Source organism: Phodopus roborovskii, unplaced genomic scaffold, assembly GCF_943737965.1.
Source record: "Phodopus roborovskii unplaced genomic scaffold, PHOROB, whole genome shotgun sequence".
Taxonomy (NCBI): Eukaryota; Metazoa; Chordata; class Mammalia; order Rodentia; family Cricetidae; genus Phodopus; species Phodopus roborovskii.
This window is the reverse complement of record NW_026126547.1, coordinates 3,196,252-3,216,883: the sequence shown is the minus strand read 5'-3', so window position 1 is coordinate 3,216,883 and position 20,632 is coordinate 3,196,252. Positions and strand designations below refer to the sequence as shown.

The following is a 20,632-nucleotide window of genomic DNA, read 5'->3' as shown; positions in this document are numbered from 1 at the left end:
GAAGGGGGGTGAAGGAATAGTGGGCTCCTGGTGGGAGCCCTAGCCCACAGCAGGACTGTCTATGCAGTAATCAGAAACTTAGGGGTCATCTGTCTCCATGAGGCTTGCTTTTGGTGTATTGGACATGGTGCCAGAAATGGAGTTTTCCATGGACTCCGAGGCTTTGTTTCCTGCCCTCCCTCTGACCAGAGCTGTTTTCCAGGCATGAAGCACACTCAGCCCTGACTGCCCTCAGGGCCAACAGGTGGATCGACCACAGAACCAGGGCCGTATCTGTGCACTTCACTCTCTACAACCCGCCAATGAGACTCTTCACAAGTGTGACCCTACGTGCAGAGTTTCTCCCCATGGGAGGTCTTGTCCCCTCATCCCTGGTAGAGTCAATCAGCATCTTCTACAGTGATTCAGTCTCACAGAACCTTCTTATGCTTTCAGAGGTGAGTTCACCTGTCCTGGGCCTCCTGGATGGGCACAGAGAACTAGGGCTTCACATGGCTAAATACCTTCTACCTCTGTGAAAATAGGAACCTCCCATTGACCCACCTGCACAATTCTTAGTATGTCTCTTTCATGTCTTATCAATCATAGAATAGGTGTTAGGACTGTAGATAAAGAAGATCCCCAATGGGGAAACTAACCATCACATACAAAATGAGCGTAAGTATTCTATTGCCTTGATGTCCTAAATTCATCGGGGAATCTTAGTCAGTCTCAACCACCAGAACAACATACTGTCATCCCTCACTGCCCAACATTTAACTTTTATAGTCACAAATGATCTGAAAATATGGAGTAGAATATTCCAGAAGTAAATGATGCCCACATTTTAAACAACCTTACAGTATATTGTTGTATAATTACAGTGTGTTGTTATAATTGTTCCACTTTATTATTGGTTATTGCTGTTAATCAGTTACTATGCCAAATTTAGAAATTAAGGTTTATCATAGCTGTCTATGTATTTATAAGAAAGATCCAATATTAATAGTGTTTGTCACTATTGAAATTTCAGACAGCCGTTGGGGACTACCACACATCCCTGTCAGGCGAATAGGATTACTTACTGCTCAATGGCTGGGAGGCTTAAATAACAGACATCTATTTAACAAAGCTCTGGCAGCTAGAAACCCCAGATCAAGTGCTGGGAATGCTGGGCTGTAGCAAAGACCCCTTCCTTGGTGGTGAAAAGCCATCTTCTCACTGTATCAAACAGCCTGGCTTCATTTTGGTACCAGTGAACAAAGAGAAAGTATGTGCCCTTTGGGCCTCAAGTATATATAAATAGACACCAATAGTATAGAAATATGCCCCCACCTCATGCTTGCACTTAGCCTTAAGTACTTCCAATGAGGCCTGTTTCCAAATAGAGGCATTATGGAACTTTGGGTGCCAAAATATTAATCTGGGGATATCTGCTCCTCCCTGCCCCCAGCCCATAGCACCAGGTGTCAATGGTTCACATTGCTTTACTGAACAGCCAAAAGCTTCAGCATACCCTCCATGGTATGCCACTGCCTTTGTATCTTCTTATTTTATCTTTCTCTATGAATGAATCATCTACTATTGGGCGAGTCAAGTCTAGTTGGCTTCAGGAAGGGAAAGGAGACTAGGGACTGTTAGAGATAGCCACAGCTGAGACTGAAATGGAGAATAACTGTGAAGAACAGGAGTGGATTACTGGGAAGAGCTGGGATAGAAGAAGCTCTGGCTTTGGGCAAAAAGGGGGAAAAATGGTCAGAAAACAAGGTCAATAACATGCTAGTGTAATATCTTAAAATGTCAGAATTCATGCAATAGAAAAAGAAAAAAAGAAAATGAAGCCATGTTGGGCAAAATGTCAAGAGTTTAGAAAACCAGGTCAGTTTCCTGGAGACACTGGCTGGAGGTAGCCTCTCTGATGTAGTGGTCTTCATTGTGTAGAACAATGGCACTAAGGAATTTTTATCTGAAAAGAAAAATACATCTATCAGGAGTGTTGTCAATACTACTTCCAACCTCACCACTATTCTCCTCTGTAGTGGAGAGGCAGTCTCTGGCATGACATGGTGAAGTACACTGTTTCACAACCTCCCCTTAGGACTCAAAGCAACTTGGTTCTGATTATGTTTGCAGTTTATTAGATCCACAAAGGCACAGTACACATAGCTCTCAGAGAGGATGGAGAATGTACAAAGCCCCTGCTGATGGGTTCCAATTTCCTGTAAACTTGTGAATAAGTGGCAGGCTGGCATGGTGAGCTGGTAGTGGCCGTGGACATCCGCATGCCTTATTCCTGTGTCTGCAGGGTCAATGGCACATCTTAATGCTTCACATGGGATTGGGTCACTGGGAGAGCTTAGTGTGAAGTGATACTAAGCTGCCCAGGTACCTACTGAAGGGCTAGCTTGTTATCATATGCTGTCTAGAAGGAGAGAGGCTTATACCATATGTGCAATGGAAACTGGAAGAAGTCTGGACCTTGAAAGAACTACTTAACTGACCCTTCCGTTGTCTCACTTATTCATGTCCCCTCCCAGCTGGTGTTCCTGGTACTCAACATGACCCACCTCTGTTTCCAGCTCTGGGGAATGGCCACCAAGGGCATCCTCAGCTATTGGAGAAAACTGAGACACTGGCTTGAGGTAAGTCTCTCATGTAGAACAATAACACTAAAATATTTTTATCTGAAAGGAAAAATACTTATGTCATGAAGTCTTATAGACACTATTTCCAACATCACTGTGGTTCCCCCAGTATAGTGTGAAGGCAGATAGCATTTGAAATCAGGTGTCCTTGGAATCTGGTGGTGGTGATGGTGGTAGTGGTGTGTGTGTGTGTGTGTGTGTTTGTGTGTGTGTGTGTGTGTGTGTGTGTGTGTGTGTGTGTGTGTGTGTGTGTACAAGCATGCTCATGTTCATGTGTGTTTGAGTACATAAATGTGTGGAGGCCAGAAGCCAGACCTAGGTGTCATTTCTCAGATATCATCCATCTGTCATTTTAAAACAGTGTCTCTCATTGGCCTGGAAAGAATCAATTAGATGAGGCTAGCTGCCTGAAGACCCCAAGAATCCACCCTGCTATGTCTGCCCCTCATGGGGATTCCAAGCATGTGCTACCATGATGGGTATTTTTACGTGGGTTCTGGACATTGCATGTCCTCATGCTTATACTTTACCATCCAAGTTACCTCCTTAACCACCAACTTAAGTTTTGACAGGCAACTTGTCACCAGAGAGTCAGGAATGCCAACTGTGCCCACCCTCAGCCGACTGAGAGACTTTTCTCTCCTGTGTTGCAGCTCTCTATGATTGGGGTAGCCCTGGCCTACTATGCAGCCTCTGCTCACCTCACTACCCTCGCTGAGAATGTCAATGACCAGTTCCACAAAGGACTTCATCAGATGTTTGTGGACCTAAGTCTGATGGTGTCATGGAATCAGGTATGATAGGGAACTCAAGGCTAGCAGAAAGAAGCCATAATTGATGTCGCTCAATGATATCTGTCATACAAGGACTAAAAGGTTCAGTGTGATGGATTCGTTATGTTGGATGATAATGCTGTAAGCTCACAGTTGGTGCCACTTGAAGCAATGATGGATTTGGAGAACTTCACATGTGCCCACTAGCTTGGCAGCCACACATGCTATGTAAAGCAGAATTCAAGAGCCAGGGATGCCAATGGACTTGCAGCAGCATGAGGAAGCAGGTGTCAGTCAACATAGTCTACAGTAAGGAGGTTGTCACTATTATTCTTAGATGCATCATGCCTGCCTTCCCTTCCATCTGCTGATGGTCTTAGATGCTGGTGTTTTCAATAAGTGATGAGACTGAGGCTCAGGAAAAGACTTGAGGTCATGAAAGGAAGAAACACCATCTCTAAGTCCCTTTATCTCTGCCCCCTAGGCTTCCATCTGTAGAATGGGATCTCTACCAAGGGGACCAGGTAGAATTTGCAAGACAAGCCTCATAAGTCCCTGGGAGGGGACCTGTGGGTCAGAGGATCCTACCACAGCAGCTGAGCTCGCTGGAGGTCCACAGCTTCATGCTACAGAGGATATATTCAAACTGAATCTATATTCCCATTTTGTTCTGCTGTAGCCACAGCTAACACATCTACCTACCCACAGATTCTCCAAGCATCTTTTCTACCCACTTTGATGGCTGTTGATGCCCCAGGGCCATTCTGTACCTTCCCACCCTGGACAAGATGCTCTCAGAACAACCTGAAAAGAGGGGGGACTAATTCCCCTTTAACCTCAGTACTCCCAGCTCTGCCTCCTCCCTATAATTTCCCTCTGAATCATCTTGTGATGCACCCTGGACCCAGCTTTCTTTTCTACTGAGTGAGGAGTGTTAGAGGATGCAGGACGGTAATGTTCCTCCGCCACAGCTTCAGCTTTCCTTTTCTGGATAACTGGTACCACTATTGTCTCTGTCTCCTTGGAGGTTATATCAACCCCACTCATCTTTTCTCCTCTGGCTTCTCACCATCTACACTCTGGATAAACTGTGGAGCAGAAACAGAGTATTCCTGAGACAGCTGCTGCCCAGAGGGTGTCAGGCAGGACCTTCCTATAGCCAGAGTGGCCCGGCCATGCAAGTACCAGAGACTTATTACCCTGGGGCCAGTGTTTTGAAGGATCCCAAACAGAGACAATCTTGGTTTCTTCCTGGAGGACAAGAACACAAATCACCTTCCTTTGTAGATGACACTAGACCTGTGACTTTATGAGTCAGTCCTGTGCCCTCTCAGGCTAAGAAGAGAGCCCTTGCATGAGGGAAGCCATGCAGCTATATGTCCTACTCCTGAGTGTTGAGCTCCATGGGTACTCATGAGCCCCGAGGCTGGGCACTAACCAGGTAGACATCTTCTTTACATCATGAGCAGCCGGCCTGCCTCCTCCCCTTCCTGCTCATCACCCCCATGGTGCTATGAAACACATTCTTTGTACACATTGCTGAGCCATCCCTATGCTAAGCACCAGGAGCAAGATTCCAGACACTTCTGAACCTTGGATTATATTCTACAATCCATGGGAGTCTCGTCTGCCAATCACAAAAGTGAAGAAAATCATTCTTTTGTCCACACAGGCAGGAAGCTCCTTTCCTTTCTGTCCTTAAAAAAAGAAGTCTTAAGACATGAAGTGTTAGTTAGCCTGGATCCCCCAACATATGGAACCCCAGAACTGCTCTCCAAGTTCTCCCAGCTGTGGGTAATATCTTTCCACACAGTAATGAACAGCCCAGGCGGTTCCTAGTGCCTTCTCTGTCTTAGGATGTTCTGTTTCAGCCTCAGTTATTCTGAGAAGTGCGTGCAGTTAAAGCAGAGCTGGGTTTTCCCATCTTTCAAGATGGTGGATGAGAAAGCCGAGAAGCCTGAAGAAAAAGAAAAAAAGAAGAAGAAGAAAAAAAAAAACCCCTGCAGCCAAGAAGGCTGGTGGTGATGTTGCTGGTGCCTCTGCTGCTGGTGCAGCCAAAAAAGAGTGTCCCTAAGGTTAAAAAGCCGGGACCCTGTCCTGTTAGAGGAATTGGCAGGTACTCCAGACTGCTGTGTATTCCAGAAAGGCCCTGTACAAAAGAAAATACTCAGCTGAGAAAACCAAGGCTGAAAAGAAGAAAAAGGAGAAGGTCCTTGCTATTGTCACTAAACCAGTTGGTGATCATATCCCATCCACACCACAGATGACCCCACCCGTACTCCAAGAGGGTGAGCATCACAGGCCACTCAGAAGCAGCAGCGGGAATGGTCTCTGGTCTTGTACCAGTTACCTGAGAAGTGAACTGTGATATCTGTATGGTAGGCCATCAGTGCACTCTGTCTGAGTCCAGATGGCCTCGTAACTGTAGCCTGTGGCCTTAGCCACAGCTTCTCTTTAACCCTAGGAGTGGGCCAGGCTTCCTCAAGTTATGATAGAAGCATGGTACAAAACAAGGGATTTTCTAGGATGAAGGGGGGAAGAAAATACATACATATTCCTCTCAGCATATGATAGGTATCGGATAAATAAATATGACAACGAAAACAGTTAAGGCATTCTGGTATCCTTCCACTTATACGTAGGCAAGAAAGGGGTCCACAGAGAGGCCATAGTTGTGCTCTCCAGTGTCATGGTCACTGACCCCCCTGACAGTGTAGAGCAGGAAGTGTGGTCAGCTCAAATTGAGATATACTCAAAATACAAAGTACTTGCTGAATTTCATAAATTTAATATGCAAATATCTCTGTGTGTACAGAATGCACATACTATTTTGCATGTGTTGATCTAAATAAAGTGCAAAGTAAATCTCCATGTTTATTTTCACCTGCTAAATTGCAGCTACCAGGAAAGGTGCGGTTGTGCCCATGTCCCACGTGTAGCTCTCCTAGGCCGTGCTAGCTCTGCTGTCGCTGGTTTTCCCAAGCACGGCTGCTTCTCACTGGCCACAGGTGTGCCAGCCCCTCACAACTTACCCAGGCCTCAGTTGCCAGAGGTGGCTTTTGGTCATTTCCCAAATAAACTGAAAACCTTCATCCTTTGCTCACATGAAGTTCTAGCATGTAGCATTCTTTTCTTTCTTTTGGGGAAGTAGACGAGGCCTTGCACAGAATGAAAGGCCTTTTCCAGTGAGCTATCGGCATGTGCACAACTTTTGAGTGATTCAGGAGTGTTGGACCTAGACTATGAATGTGCCCCTGGGTCGTTCTGCTATGTGTCTTTGCTGTGTTTATTTGAGCCATAGACTTCACAGCTATAATGCAGGAACCCTTCTGGTTATCACAGAATTAAATTTTCAATATCTTCAAGGAAAGCATTGGTAAAGTGTTACGTGACTAGGGGGGCACACCCTATCACCACTGCCAGGGCCATTCATTTCCTTACAGCACGGTGGACTGAGCCTCAGAGGGGAAGCAGCCACACCCACTCTGCTGTCTCTACCAGCCCGGCCCTTCTGAAGATGTCTTATACTGTGGCCTGTATCCTGCTTCTGTCATGTGCTCCTCTGCAGACACTGGTGCTTGGTGTCCCTGGGGTACCTGGTGTCCCCAGGAGGCCTGTAGTCTAAACAACTCCTTAAACCGACTTGTGTTTCAGCATAGCTCACAGGTATGTGCCTGTGTCTACGTGACCTTATTATCATTGTCAGGGTATACTGACTTGCTGTGTTCTTCCCTTAGATGGCAAGATGGCTCCGGGGAAGCCTCTTGTTCCTCTGGCTGTTGAAGGGTGCTCACCTCCTCGGCTTCCTAAGCACCATGGTATCCTTATCCACAGTGACGTGTTCCTGTCTCTCCAGAGCCTTCGCCCCAGCAGTAAGAATCCTCCCCCCTTCTCCAGGGATTTCCTTAGTCAATCAACGCACTGGTTCACCCTAGTTAGGGAATAGCAAACTTTTCACAGGGTGACACACCATCCAGAATTCTAGTCACCTAATCAATCATAGCGGGGTTTAGATAAGGGGTACCAGTGATATTAAATTACATTTGTGACACCAATAGCCACGATTTATTAAACACTGGCTTTGTGTTACACTTTCCCACAGCACACAATGGTTATTTTCTGTGGTTATTAACACTTGCCCCCCTTTCTCGAAGTGTCAGGAATGCTGTGGAGTGTCTCTTATATGTGAACACGCTTAGTGATCACAATGGGCTGTGGTGGAAAAGGTGGTTTTTTTTCAGATGATGGAGCAAGAAGCTGAGAGAGGGGATGAGGCTTGCCTTGGGACCGTAATTTCAGGGTCCTCTGATGGCCACATGCTGCTTCTACATCCATTTGTCATCCGACTCCGGCACACAGAGACTTCTCCACTCACACACAGGGACCCATTTTGTATTGTTTACCTCACTCAAGGAACCACAGAGTATCAATAGGACACAGAAGCAAACTCCAGTCGGGACAAAAGAGCATCATATGATGCTCAGCTGTTTGTATGAATGCTTGCCAATGCCTGAGCTCTATGTCAGCACAGGGCAAGTCTCTATCCAGGGATGGGCCAAAAGTTCTGACTGGAGAATGGGGGCCCAAACCAGGCACAGATAATAGTGTTAGGTCCTGATGATGTCCCTGGCTGCCGGTCCTGAGCAGGTCCCAGCTGGAAAGATCTCGCTCTAGCTACATAGGCCCAATGCAGCAGAAGTTCCCACATCTGCCACAGACAGCATTGCTATCAAATCTGAGAGAACTGCTTGGCCTGGTGGCTACTGTGAGGACATTCTGGCTCTCAGGCTTCAAGGCTCACACAGGCTCACAAGGGCCCAAGCAAGAGTCTCCTGCTCCAGAGAATATGGACCTCAGACTTTGCTAGACTGTGCTTGGAGGACTGGGTCAGCAAATGAGATCAGAAAGAGCAGACCTCAGAATCTAAGACAGCTACATTTAAGCCTAGGCTGCCCATAACCAACTAACAAAAGTCACCAGAGGCCAGCTAATAAACCTGCCATGAAACACTTTAGAAATTGTATAGATCTATGTGGTCCTTAACTAGCAAGAGACTGTTATTAACACCATTTAGCATTATACAAAAGTCCTTTTATGTTAAGAAAATTTATATGTCCATATATATGTCAATGGATATAGTGAATGATGTTTAAGAATCAGCACTTGCCCTGTCAAAAGTGTATGTATGTTGGGAATCTGGTGGGGGGGTCATTCAGGCCCTTCATCTTGATTTGCTGAGATGAAGACTAATAGTTTGTGTTTTGTTGTTTGCTTGCCTGCTGCTTACATTTGTAGATTTGTTTATCATCTATTTATTTATTTGTGTGGGAGGGCATTGTATAGAGGTCAGAGGACAACTCTTGCGAGCCCCTCCTGTTCTCTCATCATCTGCGTTCATTGCGCTAGGCAATGTAGGCGAAGGGCCACAATGAAAACACTGGACCAGAGCACTCTGTGGGCGGAAGAGAGGCTTGCTTTGGGGAAATTCACAACTGCTAAGGCTCTCTCTTGGGGTCAGAGAGAAGAGCAAAAGGTGGGGGGAATCTTGCCAGTTTTAAGTGGGGATCTTTGGGAGAGAGCATTAAGTGGGGACAGTCTGGAAGTTAGAGTTGGGGGGTCGAGGGCATAAGAGGTGGGGAGCTATCATGGAGACTATGATTTATTACAGATGCGTGTTAACAGAGAACTAGATGCCTCCCTGCCAGAAGTAGATGGCTGGAGGGGCTCTCCACTAGCAATCCTGTTTACCTGGTCAGAGTCCAGCTTGAGCTGAGCCTAAACTGTCATTTATGATAGATTCATTGGCACTGCCCTTGTAGTGGCAGCAAGTCCCTTTACCCACTGGCAAAGCTGCCATCTCTTTATTCTGCTTCAGGACCAGGTCTTAAGTACTGTAGCCTGGTCTTAAACCCACTAGAAAGCCAACGAGAGCCTTGAATTCCCAACGCTCCTGCCTCCACCTCACAGCACTGAGGTTGCAGGCATGTCCTGCCATGCTCAGCCTAGATTATGCTTTCTTCCTCCTCAGTCCCACAGAGATGAGTACCAAACCACCACATCAGAGTCAAGGATATTCATTGAGTGCCAGACAAGACACGAGGAATTCTAAATGTAGGACCAGCGAAACAAAAGGAAGCCAGTGGTTTTTGAGACAGATAGCAAAATGGTGGATGGTCTGTCATCATTTGAGAAAGTGTGTCAGCCCTGGAGTTGATTTCAGTAGACAGTATGAAACAAACTGGGCTACTGACACTACAACTAAGACCCCAAGTCCCTCTTTCTCACAGCCAGGCCACAAGCTTAACCAGAGCTAGTTTGTCTCTAAGTAGCCCTTCCCAATTCTTAAGCCATGTCTTTACATAGCCCATGCTGGGTGCTAGACACATGTAGGCAAGAGACTATCATAGTAGCAGGAGCCCCATATAAGGGAAGTCCAATGTACAGTGAGGATGCTCATGGCCAAAGGCTGAAGGGCAGGTCACTGACAGCAAAGGTGACTGAAAAGGGTTACAGTCGATTATCCATCACAGGCCTCCATGGCGCATGTGTGTGAACTGGGACTGGCCATTGGGGAGTTTCCCAGGCTTCAGTGGAGGGAGGATGGGGATATGGGGACAGAAGAGCTCTGACAACTGAACCACGAGACCTGGGAGGGACAGCTCTGGTGGAAGCCGGCCTCTTTGGGGTGAGAGCCTAAACCAGAAAGTCTTAAGCTGCACACAAAAAATCCCCCTTCTCCAAACTATTAACTTAAAATCATTTACAAGTCCGCCAAATAGCCCTCTTCCCCAAAGAGCGATGATGGCTCAGCATCCCGGGGTTTCCTCCCTGCAGCTCTTAGGGGCCCTGTTGCTGGCTGCCCAATCCTATTTGTGCCGGTTTCTGCTCTTCACCTCCACACCATCACCTGGCGCCTCTACAGAAGCATTTCCCGGACTGCCGCTTCAGTTTCTGGGAAGAAGCCACAGGGACTCACTGCACAATCATTTGGATCCTGGCCATCAAGCCATGGCTTGTTACGGTGGAGCCCTTTTTCTGCTGGTGGCAACTCTATGTTTCGGAATGGTACGTGGATACCTTGATGCAGCCTAGACTTTAAAAGTCAAAGTTTATGAAGGTTTCATCTGCTATCAGGACAAAATGGTTTCTGTCCATATAGATAGACAAGTCCAGACTGCCCTGGCCAGATCTCATGGGAACAGACTTCCCCCCAGGATCTACTTGATCTGCCCTGAGATGGGGTTGAACACAATCAGCTCAATTCTCCCTTCACTGAGAGCAATCCACAGCTACTCCTGCTCAGGACACTGCCCCACCCCATCCCACCCCGTCCCCACCCCCACCCCTCAGCCCACCCCGCTGACTCACACCTCTTCTCATCCTCACCTTGAACTCAGGCTGCTTCGACTGAACCCCTCCTTTGTACGCCCTACTCATTTTATAAGATGGTGTTCAGTGTGTCACTGTCACACACTAGGTCCCAGTCTTCCCATAAACTTGAAGCAGGTCTCACCAAGTCATGGTCCTAGATAGTCCTTTCTGACTCCCTTTTAACCTGAGCCACATTCAAAGCAGCCATCCCTTCTCAGGGTGGTTCCTGGTACATGGTGAAGTTCAATATGCATTAAAGGAATTGGTCAATGTTTTCTCGGTGACTTCAAATCCTTTGTTTCATAAAGTTCTGTCAATGTTTTCATTGATAGATTGCTAAACTAGAAGTTTCTGCATATGCTCACACCCTGACAGCACTCAGGCTGGTGCTCTTAGCTCCTTTCAGAGGTCCACATTCCCTGATCACTACTTACCAGTTGTCCATCCATCCTATATTCCTTCCTCCATCCTAACATCCCAACCACTTAACCTCCCAGCCAACTAATCATTACTGAGCTACCCATCATCCATCTGTTTACCCACTGTACACTCATTACGTCTCTTTCTATCCATCCATTTTAAGTATAGGATGAGAAGTACAAATAAGTGTATGTGTGTTTATGCATGTTTGCATTTGGAGACCAGAGGACAGTTTTGTGTATTATTCATCAGAAACTGCATTTTTTTTTCACCTTAAGAAAAGGCCTCTCATCAAGTAAGCCCTAAGCTATAAAAGCTAGCCAATAAAATCTAGGAATTCACCTGCCTCTTGCTTCCAAGTACTAGAATTAAAACCAGGCATCACCATGCCCGGTTTTGTTTTGTTTTTGGTTTGGTTTTTCAAGACAGGATATATCTATGTAGTCCTGGCTGCCCTAGAACTCACTCTGTAGACCAGGCTAGCCTTGAGCTCAGAGATCTGCCTGCCTCTGCTCCTGAGTGCTGGGATTCAATGCCTACACCATTGCACCCAGCTTCTTTTGTTGTTTACCCTGAGTCCTGCGGTTTGAAGTCAGCCCTCAGACACACAGATGTGCTATGTCCGTCTGCCAGCTGTCTATGTTTCCAGCTCTTGGTGTCCCCACACAGTTCTGCCAAGGGTTGAAGGGATTCAAGGGAATGCCAAGAGAAAAGTTGTGGCCGTGAGAGACAGTGACACCCAGAGATATTTTTTGAGATGTGTGTTGACATGTTTTCACACAGTGGAAGCCCCTCACGCTGTAAGATGCACTCCCCCACAGACACACTCACATACACACATGCAGGCTATAGCAGAGTCAGGTGATAAAAATCCAGAAGAGAGAGGAGAGGGAGTCGTGGGGATGTCCAGAGGGTGTGGCTCAGCAGCAGAAGCGGTTAGGAGGCTCTGGGTCAGTGACTTTGTAAGCTTTGGCTCCTGGGGTCTGTCAGCACAGCTTCTCCATTTCAATGGACAACACCCTGTGAGGTTCTCCAGGACACCCAAAGCAGACAGATTCTAAATGGCTAATATTTTGCTTGTTTTGAGCTATTTTCCAAAATAAATGGGATGTGAACTAACATGCCTCAGTCTGCACTGAAGAAATACATAACACAGGGATTTGTGTCTGGGGCACAGTGTTGTCTCATCTTATAAGCACACACGAGGGCACAGCAGCCTGCTGGGTCTCTGTCCCTCCCACCTCCCGGACACAGGCTCACACTCTGGCTGAGATGGTGTGTCATACACAGGAACACCACTGTGAGACAACAACAGCATGCTTCATAGTAAGATACATTTTCACAGCTGAGCTCAAACCGTAGTTGCACACCAGAGTGGTGTTTTCCTAATTTTGTGTCCTCACGCTTCCTGAGAAGTCCTTATGCATACACAGCAGATGTAATTTCCACTTCATATTAGCAGCAACTCCAAGGCTTGGTAACACAGAGTTTGTCTCTCTCTTTTTCTCTCCTCCAGCTGAGGGCTTCCCTCCTGACTGTTTTCCGAAAAAGGAAGTCTTTTCACAGAAAGTCTTTCATGACACTTAAAAATGTTGCTGTTTATGCATGGCATAAACTCCTCACCCTTCTGGGGCTGGAAACAACAACTCTGGAGGAGACTGCAGTGCCTGTGGACCATGTAAGTGGTGGGACCTTGGAGCAGTAAGCAGTGGTACACTCGGGTTGATGACTCTAACATGCAGGCTAGCTTTCGGCAACGAGAGCACCACAGTGATTCTGTGCCAGCAGTTATTGCAAAGGCTCAAAATTAGTTCTCAACCCTAGTGGATCTTCCAGAATCTTTCCCTAAAACACTAAAGAACTTACAGGGTTGGCAGTGTCCATCACTGCTTGATACATCCCTATAATCACCCCAAGGTAGAGTCTCCCTTGCTTTTGGCATTTGCTATCAGACAAAGCTTCTACCCAAACCATGGATCCCTTGGCACTTCGGGTTGGGCACTCCAGACACTAATGCAAACAAGTCAAATCTAGGTATTTTCACAGTGCATTCTCAGCTGTCATCCATGACTGCTGTTTATACAGCATTCGGTGCAGTCCTGAAGCCTTCGAGAAGCGTCATCGCACTGTGTGTTTGGATAGGGCTTACTGCCTGTCATGTGCCCATTATTGCCTTCACATTCATTCACAGGTTCTTTGTCAAAGTGTCATTAGCTGTAATGCTTATGAATGAAGCAGTATGTGCACACCATAAATGAAGGAACCAAGACACACAGAAGGAAACTGGTCCAGCACCCAAGTCTTCTCTCTTCTGGGTCCAAGATATTTTATATCATAGTGAAAACTTTCCAAAGTTGGCATCACTAAATAATTCAGATAATGAGGGCAAAAGGAAAATATCACATTCCTGTATGCATTTACTAATCTAGTTTTCTTCCCTTCAGAGTTACTACCTGGATGAATTTTCAAGTCTATTGGATGAACTTCTGGAGAAGATTGATGGTTTGTCTGACAGCCTAGAACTTTCTATCCTAGAAGAGCAATGGAGGAGGACAGTGGAGTCAAGGACAGTAGATAGTCACTTAGTTGGCATTTCAGGGTGCCAAGCTACTGGGGTAAGACTATGCAAATTATTTTTGTTAATTTTCTATGCAGAAAATTTTATATCCTAAAGTTGGTTTGAAATCATGAAATGGATTTGTACTTAAAAAAAAAAAAAAAAAAAAAAAAAAAACTCTAAGAATAGTGTTAGTGGGAAGATGTACTCTGGCCAGATTTGCTTAAATTATTTAGAATGCATGGCAAGACTTCAAGTTTCCAGTGGTGCCATGGATATCTACCTGCCCCATCATTTCCCATTCTAACTGTAATCAATAAAGAGATGGAGAAGCAGAAATGGAAAGTGCATCTCCCAGAGATGAGGGATGTCTGTTAGCGCAATGCGACGGGCAATGCAAAGCAGCCTGCTGAGTGCCCTGAGGATTAGAACAGAGGGGATAGATGTGCATACGGATGCTGCCATATGTGAGAGCATGCACGGGATTCATGATGAGCACATGGGAGGTGCCAACCAAAGGCGAGGGCAAAGGAGCATACAACTAAAAGCCATTGCCACTGGCAAGCAAGGTATTCTCTCATGAAAAGTAATTCAGTGAAGAAAATCCTTATTTGAAAGAGGAGCAAGAAGAAAGCACAAATATGAACAAATAAAAGAACAAGTTACATCAGGCAGTGATGGCACATGCCTTTAATCCAAGCACTTGGGAGGAAGAAGCACGCAGATCTCTGTGAGTTCAAGGCCAGCCTGGTCTACAGAGCAAGTTTCAGGACAGACAGGGCTACAGAGAGAAGCCCTGTCTTGAACCTCCCCACCCCCACCCTCACAAAAAAGAATAAGTTGACAAGAAGGAAGAAAGAGGAGTTTCTCTGTATCCACAGATATGGGGAAATGCTTTTCTATGCACACTGAAGAGAAGAATAAGAATAGATTTGCAAGAAAATGAACAAAGGATGAGGATCAGAGAAAATTCAGCAAAATTAATATTTTTTAAAAAGTTAACATTTATTTTAGGAATAATAATAGATAGAGAAATCTGAAAAAAGAGAGCTGTACAAAAGTCAGAGAGGGAATAAAGAATTGGGCCTATACAGATGTTTTTCCACCGACAATGGGATTATATCCTTAAAAAAAAAAAAAACTTGAAATAGAGCACACAAAAAGGCATTTGATCCACCAGGAATAAATGGCAGAATTAGCAACACAGCATGGCAGAGGACCAGGTTCCACTGGGAGTAGTCAGGATCTGTGACTCTGAGTATGATCTCTACAGAATGTGCCATCATTTCTGAAAAGAACCATCTTTCTATAATCTATCTGTCTAATATATATATATATATATATATATATAATCTATCTATCCTCTATTTTATGTGTGTGTATGTACATAATTGCATGAGTTTGTGTACACCATGTGTGCGGGTGTCTGTAGAGGCCAGAAAAGGACTTTGATGGTCATATCCCCTGAACTGTATTTACAGGCACCTGTGAGTCACTAAACGCTGAGAAATGGACCTGGGCCTTTGCAAGGGTAGTGCTCCCTTTTAATCTTTGAACTCTGGACCATCACCTTAACACTGAAAAATTGTACTATCAACCATTGTTAGTCAGAGACTATCTGTATATCTAAAAGGGAACTCTATACCAGAATTTAAAAAAAAAAAGTGGGTTTAAATCTGGTAATCTAGAGTAAAATGTAAGCGTTACTTACTAGACTTCAGGTAAGAGCATCATTCTTTTGCTGTCTAGACAGCATCGATGCCTGCTTCTACATGATTTTAAACTTAAAAAGCTGTTCTGCTTTACTAATTAGTGTTCTAATTATTGAAATGATTTGAAGGTTCATCTCGGCAAAAAAAAGGGACACATGAAAGGACAAGTATAATTTTTGAGACTAGGAAATACAATGTCCAATTGCATGACAAACTTAAAAAGCAAGAATGCACATATAGAGAGGGATTAAAGAATAAGTAGCTTCTCCAACTCCTGTGACATGAAAAAAAATTGAAAATCCTAACAGACTTTTGGAAGAGAACACGTGAATGCCTGTGTCATGAGAGCTGAGGATAACAGGAGTAGAACCAAGGCTGGCATGTACTATGAAATTAGGGCTTACAGGAACAGCTAAATGAGGAAACAGTGTATATTCGACCCAGTTCATCAACAGAATTCGTATGCACTCAGCAAAGCAGGAAGGCAGGAATCATAAACATGGAGTGCAACTGAGAGAAGCCAGCAGCAAAACCAAGTGATCCATCAGAGGTGCACTTGTAAGCCATCAGCCATCCTACAGCTAAATGTGACGGTGATGGTGAACGCCAATGTATAAAACGCAAAGGGGGGCGGAGGACAGCAAACACATTTAGTTAAACTGTGTGAATAATAAAAACTTTGGGAAGACAAACTGGCTGTCTATACTCTGGTGGGGCTAAGTTGACTGGAAAAGAGAGAAAGCAGAAGCAGAGTTTGCATGGCCACCCTCTTGAAACCACCAGCCAGATGGGCACAAGTGAAATTCATACTCCTATGAAAAAGCCAAGCCCAGAGTGCCTGCAAACTCTTCCTTGACTACACAGAATGAAATCTTTCAAATGTGTTATCATGAAACAATAAATACATTGGTTAAAACTATGCAGATACCCCAAACTTCAAAAACTACCAGTCTTACTGATTTTGGCACCAAAACAATCTGCATAAAACATTAGCAAGTAAGATCCAGCAGCAGATTAAAAAAGTAAGAGTAATATCCCATGACCTTGAGTTTTAAATTGACTACTTTTAGTATTAAAAATACAATAACAGCCTTCACCAAAACAGGAGTAAAGTATCATTTGACTTTCTCCACAGCTGTATTTAGTGAAGTCCAACATCTCTTCCTAATGTCTAAAGCCCTCTTTTTAAAAAGGATAGATCCCAAATAAGATATCTCTATGTATACAGACCATTAGGGGATACATCAGGTCTCCGAGTATACAGACCACCAGGGGTACATCAGAGGCACTTTCACTAAGATTAAGGAAAACCAGAAAGTTGTTCATTCAAAAATCCCACAATGACATTTTTAAAAGGTTCTGGGCCTCAAGCTGGGGACCTCAAGTGTGCTTGAGTTGTTTTCGTGAATACGGTTAAGGCAAGAACTCTAGCCAGAACTCTACCTCCAGCTGCCACTGGACCATATCTAAGACATAAATCTCCTCCCACAGTCCCCTGTCAGCACACTTATGGACATCTATGTCATGACTCCAGGGGCTAGAATCACACATGTGTCTGAGTAGTTCCCATGCATATATTGTTTGCTCTCTTGAGACCTTCCACACTCTCTATGCATGAGGACCCATGCTGGTTTCCTAACACTCTGCAGTATCCATGCCAGAGACAGCAAAGACTCATAATCTGTGCCCCAAGGACAAGCTGTTCTTGTGTGACATGAAGTGCTTGGCACTACCACAATCATCAATTTTACTTTCCTCCCACTGGAAAATGCGATTGTTTTCTGAACAGTCACTTTATGAGACATTGATCAAAGGCATATTACACAAAAGCCACTGTAGCTGGGTTTGCCAACGCCTGTGGCACCCAGGTTCTTCAGCACAAGTTAGCTGTCCTTCTGGGAAGGAGCTGGGTGTCAGTGGTCCCCAGCAGGCCAAGCCCAACTGGGTTTTGCAGAACAGACTCCCCTTTGTGTGATGAAAACCAAGGAAAGGACCCATTTGATTTTCCTAACTCGGAGCAGTTGTTTTTCATCTTAACCAATAATAATTAAGATCAGTATCTCTCTAAAATAGCAGGAGAGGTGGCCTGGAGCTATCACTAACCACCTGCAAATTGCATTGTTCTTTGTGCTTAAGTGACTCATAGCAACAGAACACTGTGGCTGCCAGGCCCACCGCCTCTTCTCGCCCCTGGCTCATTGCTCATTCTGTGATTCTTGGCTTGCCCTTGCCTCTTAGCTACCTCCACCTTCAGTCAAAGAAAAGTTCCTACTCCACTTCTTGTTGTCGCCCAGCCCCTCACCACTCAGTGTGCCCCTTCTTTCCAGAAGCTAGCCAGGCCTGAGTCCACAGGGACAATTGGAAGAAGCTATGGGGGGGCATCTTTGCCCCATAAAATTTCCTCTCCTCTTGTTTTACGAGTACAGTTAAAGCAGGATGAGTCAGCCAGAAGGGGGCACTTTATCTCAGGACACAGCTGACCTGCTCAAGTAGGGCAAAGCTCCTCCATAGAACACCTGTTTAGAATGCAGAAGACCCTGGCTTCCATCCCTAACAAAGACTTTTTTTTTTTAAAGTGCAGTTACTAGGCTCCTTCTTCCTGGATGGAATTAAAGAAGTTTTTCATAGGTGGAAAACTTGTGTTAGCATTCTGCATCTGGGGGATGGAGCGTAGGCCATCTATGCTTGCAGAGAACCGTCCTGTGCAGAGGCCAGAGGCTCTGTATTTCAGTAGGTTAGTGCTATGAACTTGAATTCTTAGGTCTCTGTTTACTTCTTACAGCTTCTTTCCTTGACTCTTCCAGTTTGTGAGGTACCGGAGAGCCTCTGGAGTCGTGACCTCACAGGGGTCACATATCAGATGTTTACATTATGACTCATAACAGTAGCAAAATTACAGTGATGAAGGAGCAACAAAATAATTGTATGGTTGGGATGTCACCACATTGTGAGGAACTGTATTAAAGGGTCATGGCCTTAGGAAGGTTGAGAACCACTGACAGACTTCATGCTTGTGGCTGGCTTCCATAACATCTTCTGTCAAGCAGTGTTGTCTTACAGGTGGGTACAAGGTAATTTAACACTCGGAGGGTAAGGCAGCCTGTGGTTCAAGTTAAGCCACCCCAGCCCTCACATGAGGAAAACAGAACCTGAATGGCCCTGCTCCTTCTGATGTAGGCATACAAGTCTCAAGGTCCCACCACTGAACTACTATTTATTTGTAGCTACACAGTGGGGACTATGGGCACATAGTACAATCCCATAGCCATATTTCCTCCCTAGGACAAAGAGCACTGTGTCCCTCCCTGTAGGACAGCTGAACAAGGCAAATGGAGTTAATATGGACATGTTCTCCTTCCTCTATTTGGATTTAAACTAGACTACTAAAAAGAGTGACAAGGTCCATGCATGTACCTGTCACCTCTCCAAGGGACTGAGGGGGCACTTGTGAGCCACCATGAAATGCTGAAAACGAGCTATAACCACTAGGAAGATGTCATTCCCAATTGCAGAAAATAAGAATCTCGGAAAGATGAGTGATAGTCTGGGCAACTTTTGTGCTCATGCAGATCTGGGTGTGATATGTCTCTTCCATGACACAGAGAGGGGCCACTAACATTGCAGTCATGAATGAAAGTGAGAGGTCTCGGGGAGGAAGGCACCCCTCTGTTCCCAAGATGCAGTTAACACTCAGAGGGGCCACTGTGTTCCTGCGGAAGAAAATGATCTTCCTACCCTGGCTCTGCCGGGTGCTGCCAGAGCTACGATGTCACAATCTATGCACTCTCTACTACTGAAGACACACAGTAAAAACACTTAGTAAACCGATTAGCCTGTGGAAAATGATAGATGGCGCCTATGGCTGGAAAGAGCCAAAAGCTAAGCCAAGAAGGGCAAAGGTTGGTAGGCAACTCCGAGGGCAGGATTTTTGAGAACTTTTGGATTGTTCTTATAGCTTTTTTTTTTTTTTTTAAGTTTGAAATAATTTCCCACTGAAAAGCTTTTGAAAGAGTCTCTTGTGTTGCTCAAGCCCAGAGACTACACAGAGACAGGGTCACGGTGGTGAACAATAGTTTTAATAGTTCTTAGAAGACATTTTTTTCCCCTAAGCTTTTCTATACTTTTAAGTATATCTTGATATTTTTTTCTTGGATGGACATCACAAGAAAAGCTCGTTAAACTTAATAGAACTGCTTAGATGTGATTTACGGCTATTGGGTGTATTGGGAGTGCATGAAATGTAAAACGCCCCATGGATGCTGAAGCAGAGAGAGCCTCTGAGATAAGCAATCTCAGCTTCCACACCGGGTCTGCTGAGGTGGATGCCCAGGGAGGAATGTTCTGCAGCCCCTGATTTATCCCCTTCTGACACACAAATGCCAGCCAAGTTGAAATACTGGTGTTCACACCCTCTTCCTGTGGATGTGCGCTAGTTCAGCAGTTGTGACACTGGATACAAACCAGGGCTTCTGTGTCACTGTGAGCATGGAATTTATTTACAAAAGCTGCATTCTCTCTGGTGGGGGGGTGGGTCGCAGGACTGGAATCTTTAAATTTTCCAGGGTTAGGATGCTTTATGAGATGGCTGCTTTTGAAGAAGTTTCTGTTTCATAGGCTTTGAGCAAATTCAGTTAACGATTGCCCCCAATACTAGATAAAGGGCTGCATTGGGTCACTGGAGTGCAGTAACAAATATTGCAATCAGTAATATGATGTCTCACAGCCTGGAGACCCAAGGTCCATGGCACCGGAGGAGAGCTTGCCAGGCTTTCCCCAGCTTCTCTGTCCTCCCTGGCTTGGGGTGGCTGACTGGTATTCTCCCCATCTGTCCTTCTCCATGGTCAGGTTTCCTCTTTCTGTAAGGACATGGATGTCCTGGATTAGGGCCTGCTGTGATGACTGCATCTCACTTCCCTGGTAATTCTTGGGCATTGAAGACTAGCACTTTAACATCTCCAGTTGGGGAGGAAAAAGCTCATCACAAACACTTATGCAACTGTGAATCTCTGAAGACAAGGGTCACACAGTTTCACATTAATTCCAGTGTTCCCAGTAATCCCACTAATTTGATAAAGGTAAAACAAAGTATGTAGTGGGTTTTTTTTTTCCCACTTTCTCCTTTTAGTCTGTATAGTTTTTATGAAAGTGATACTTGTGGCCAGAAAGATATCTCGG

General features: G+C 45.2%; 1 protein-coding gene across 1 annotated transcript in view; it reads left to right on the top strand.

The window, feature by feature from the left end:
- Window positions 1–19,254, top strand: part of Pkd1l1 (polycystin 1 like 1, transient receptor potential channel interacting) — a 119,748-nt gene extending 100,494 nt beyond the window's left edge. Inside the window, exons 47-54 of the mRNA XM_051200565.1 lie at window positions 203–437; window positions 2,517–2,621; window positions 3,278–3,418; window positions 7,135–7,269; window positions 10,232–10,462; window positions 12,705–12,866; window positions 13,633–13,803; window positions 19,060–19,254. Of these exons, the coding sequence (XP_051056522.1) occupies window positions 203–437; window positions 2,517–2,621; window positions 3,278–3,418; window positions 7,135–7,269; window positions 10,232–10,462; window positions 12,705–12,866; window positions 13,633–13,803; window positions 19,060–19,254 (1,375 nt within the window). The remainder of the gene's footprint in view (window positions 1–202; window positions 438–2,516; window positions 2,622–3,277; window positions 3,419–7,134; window positions 7,270–10,231; window positions 10,463–12,704; window positions 12,867–13,632; window positions 13,804–19,059) is intronic.
- The last annotated feature ends 1,378 nt before the right edge of the window (window positions 19,255–20,632 follow it).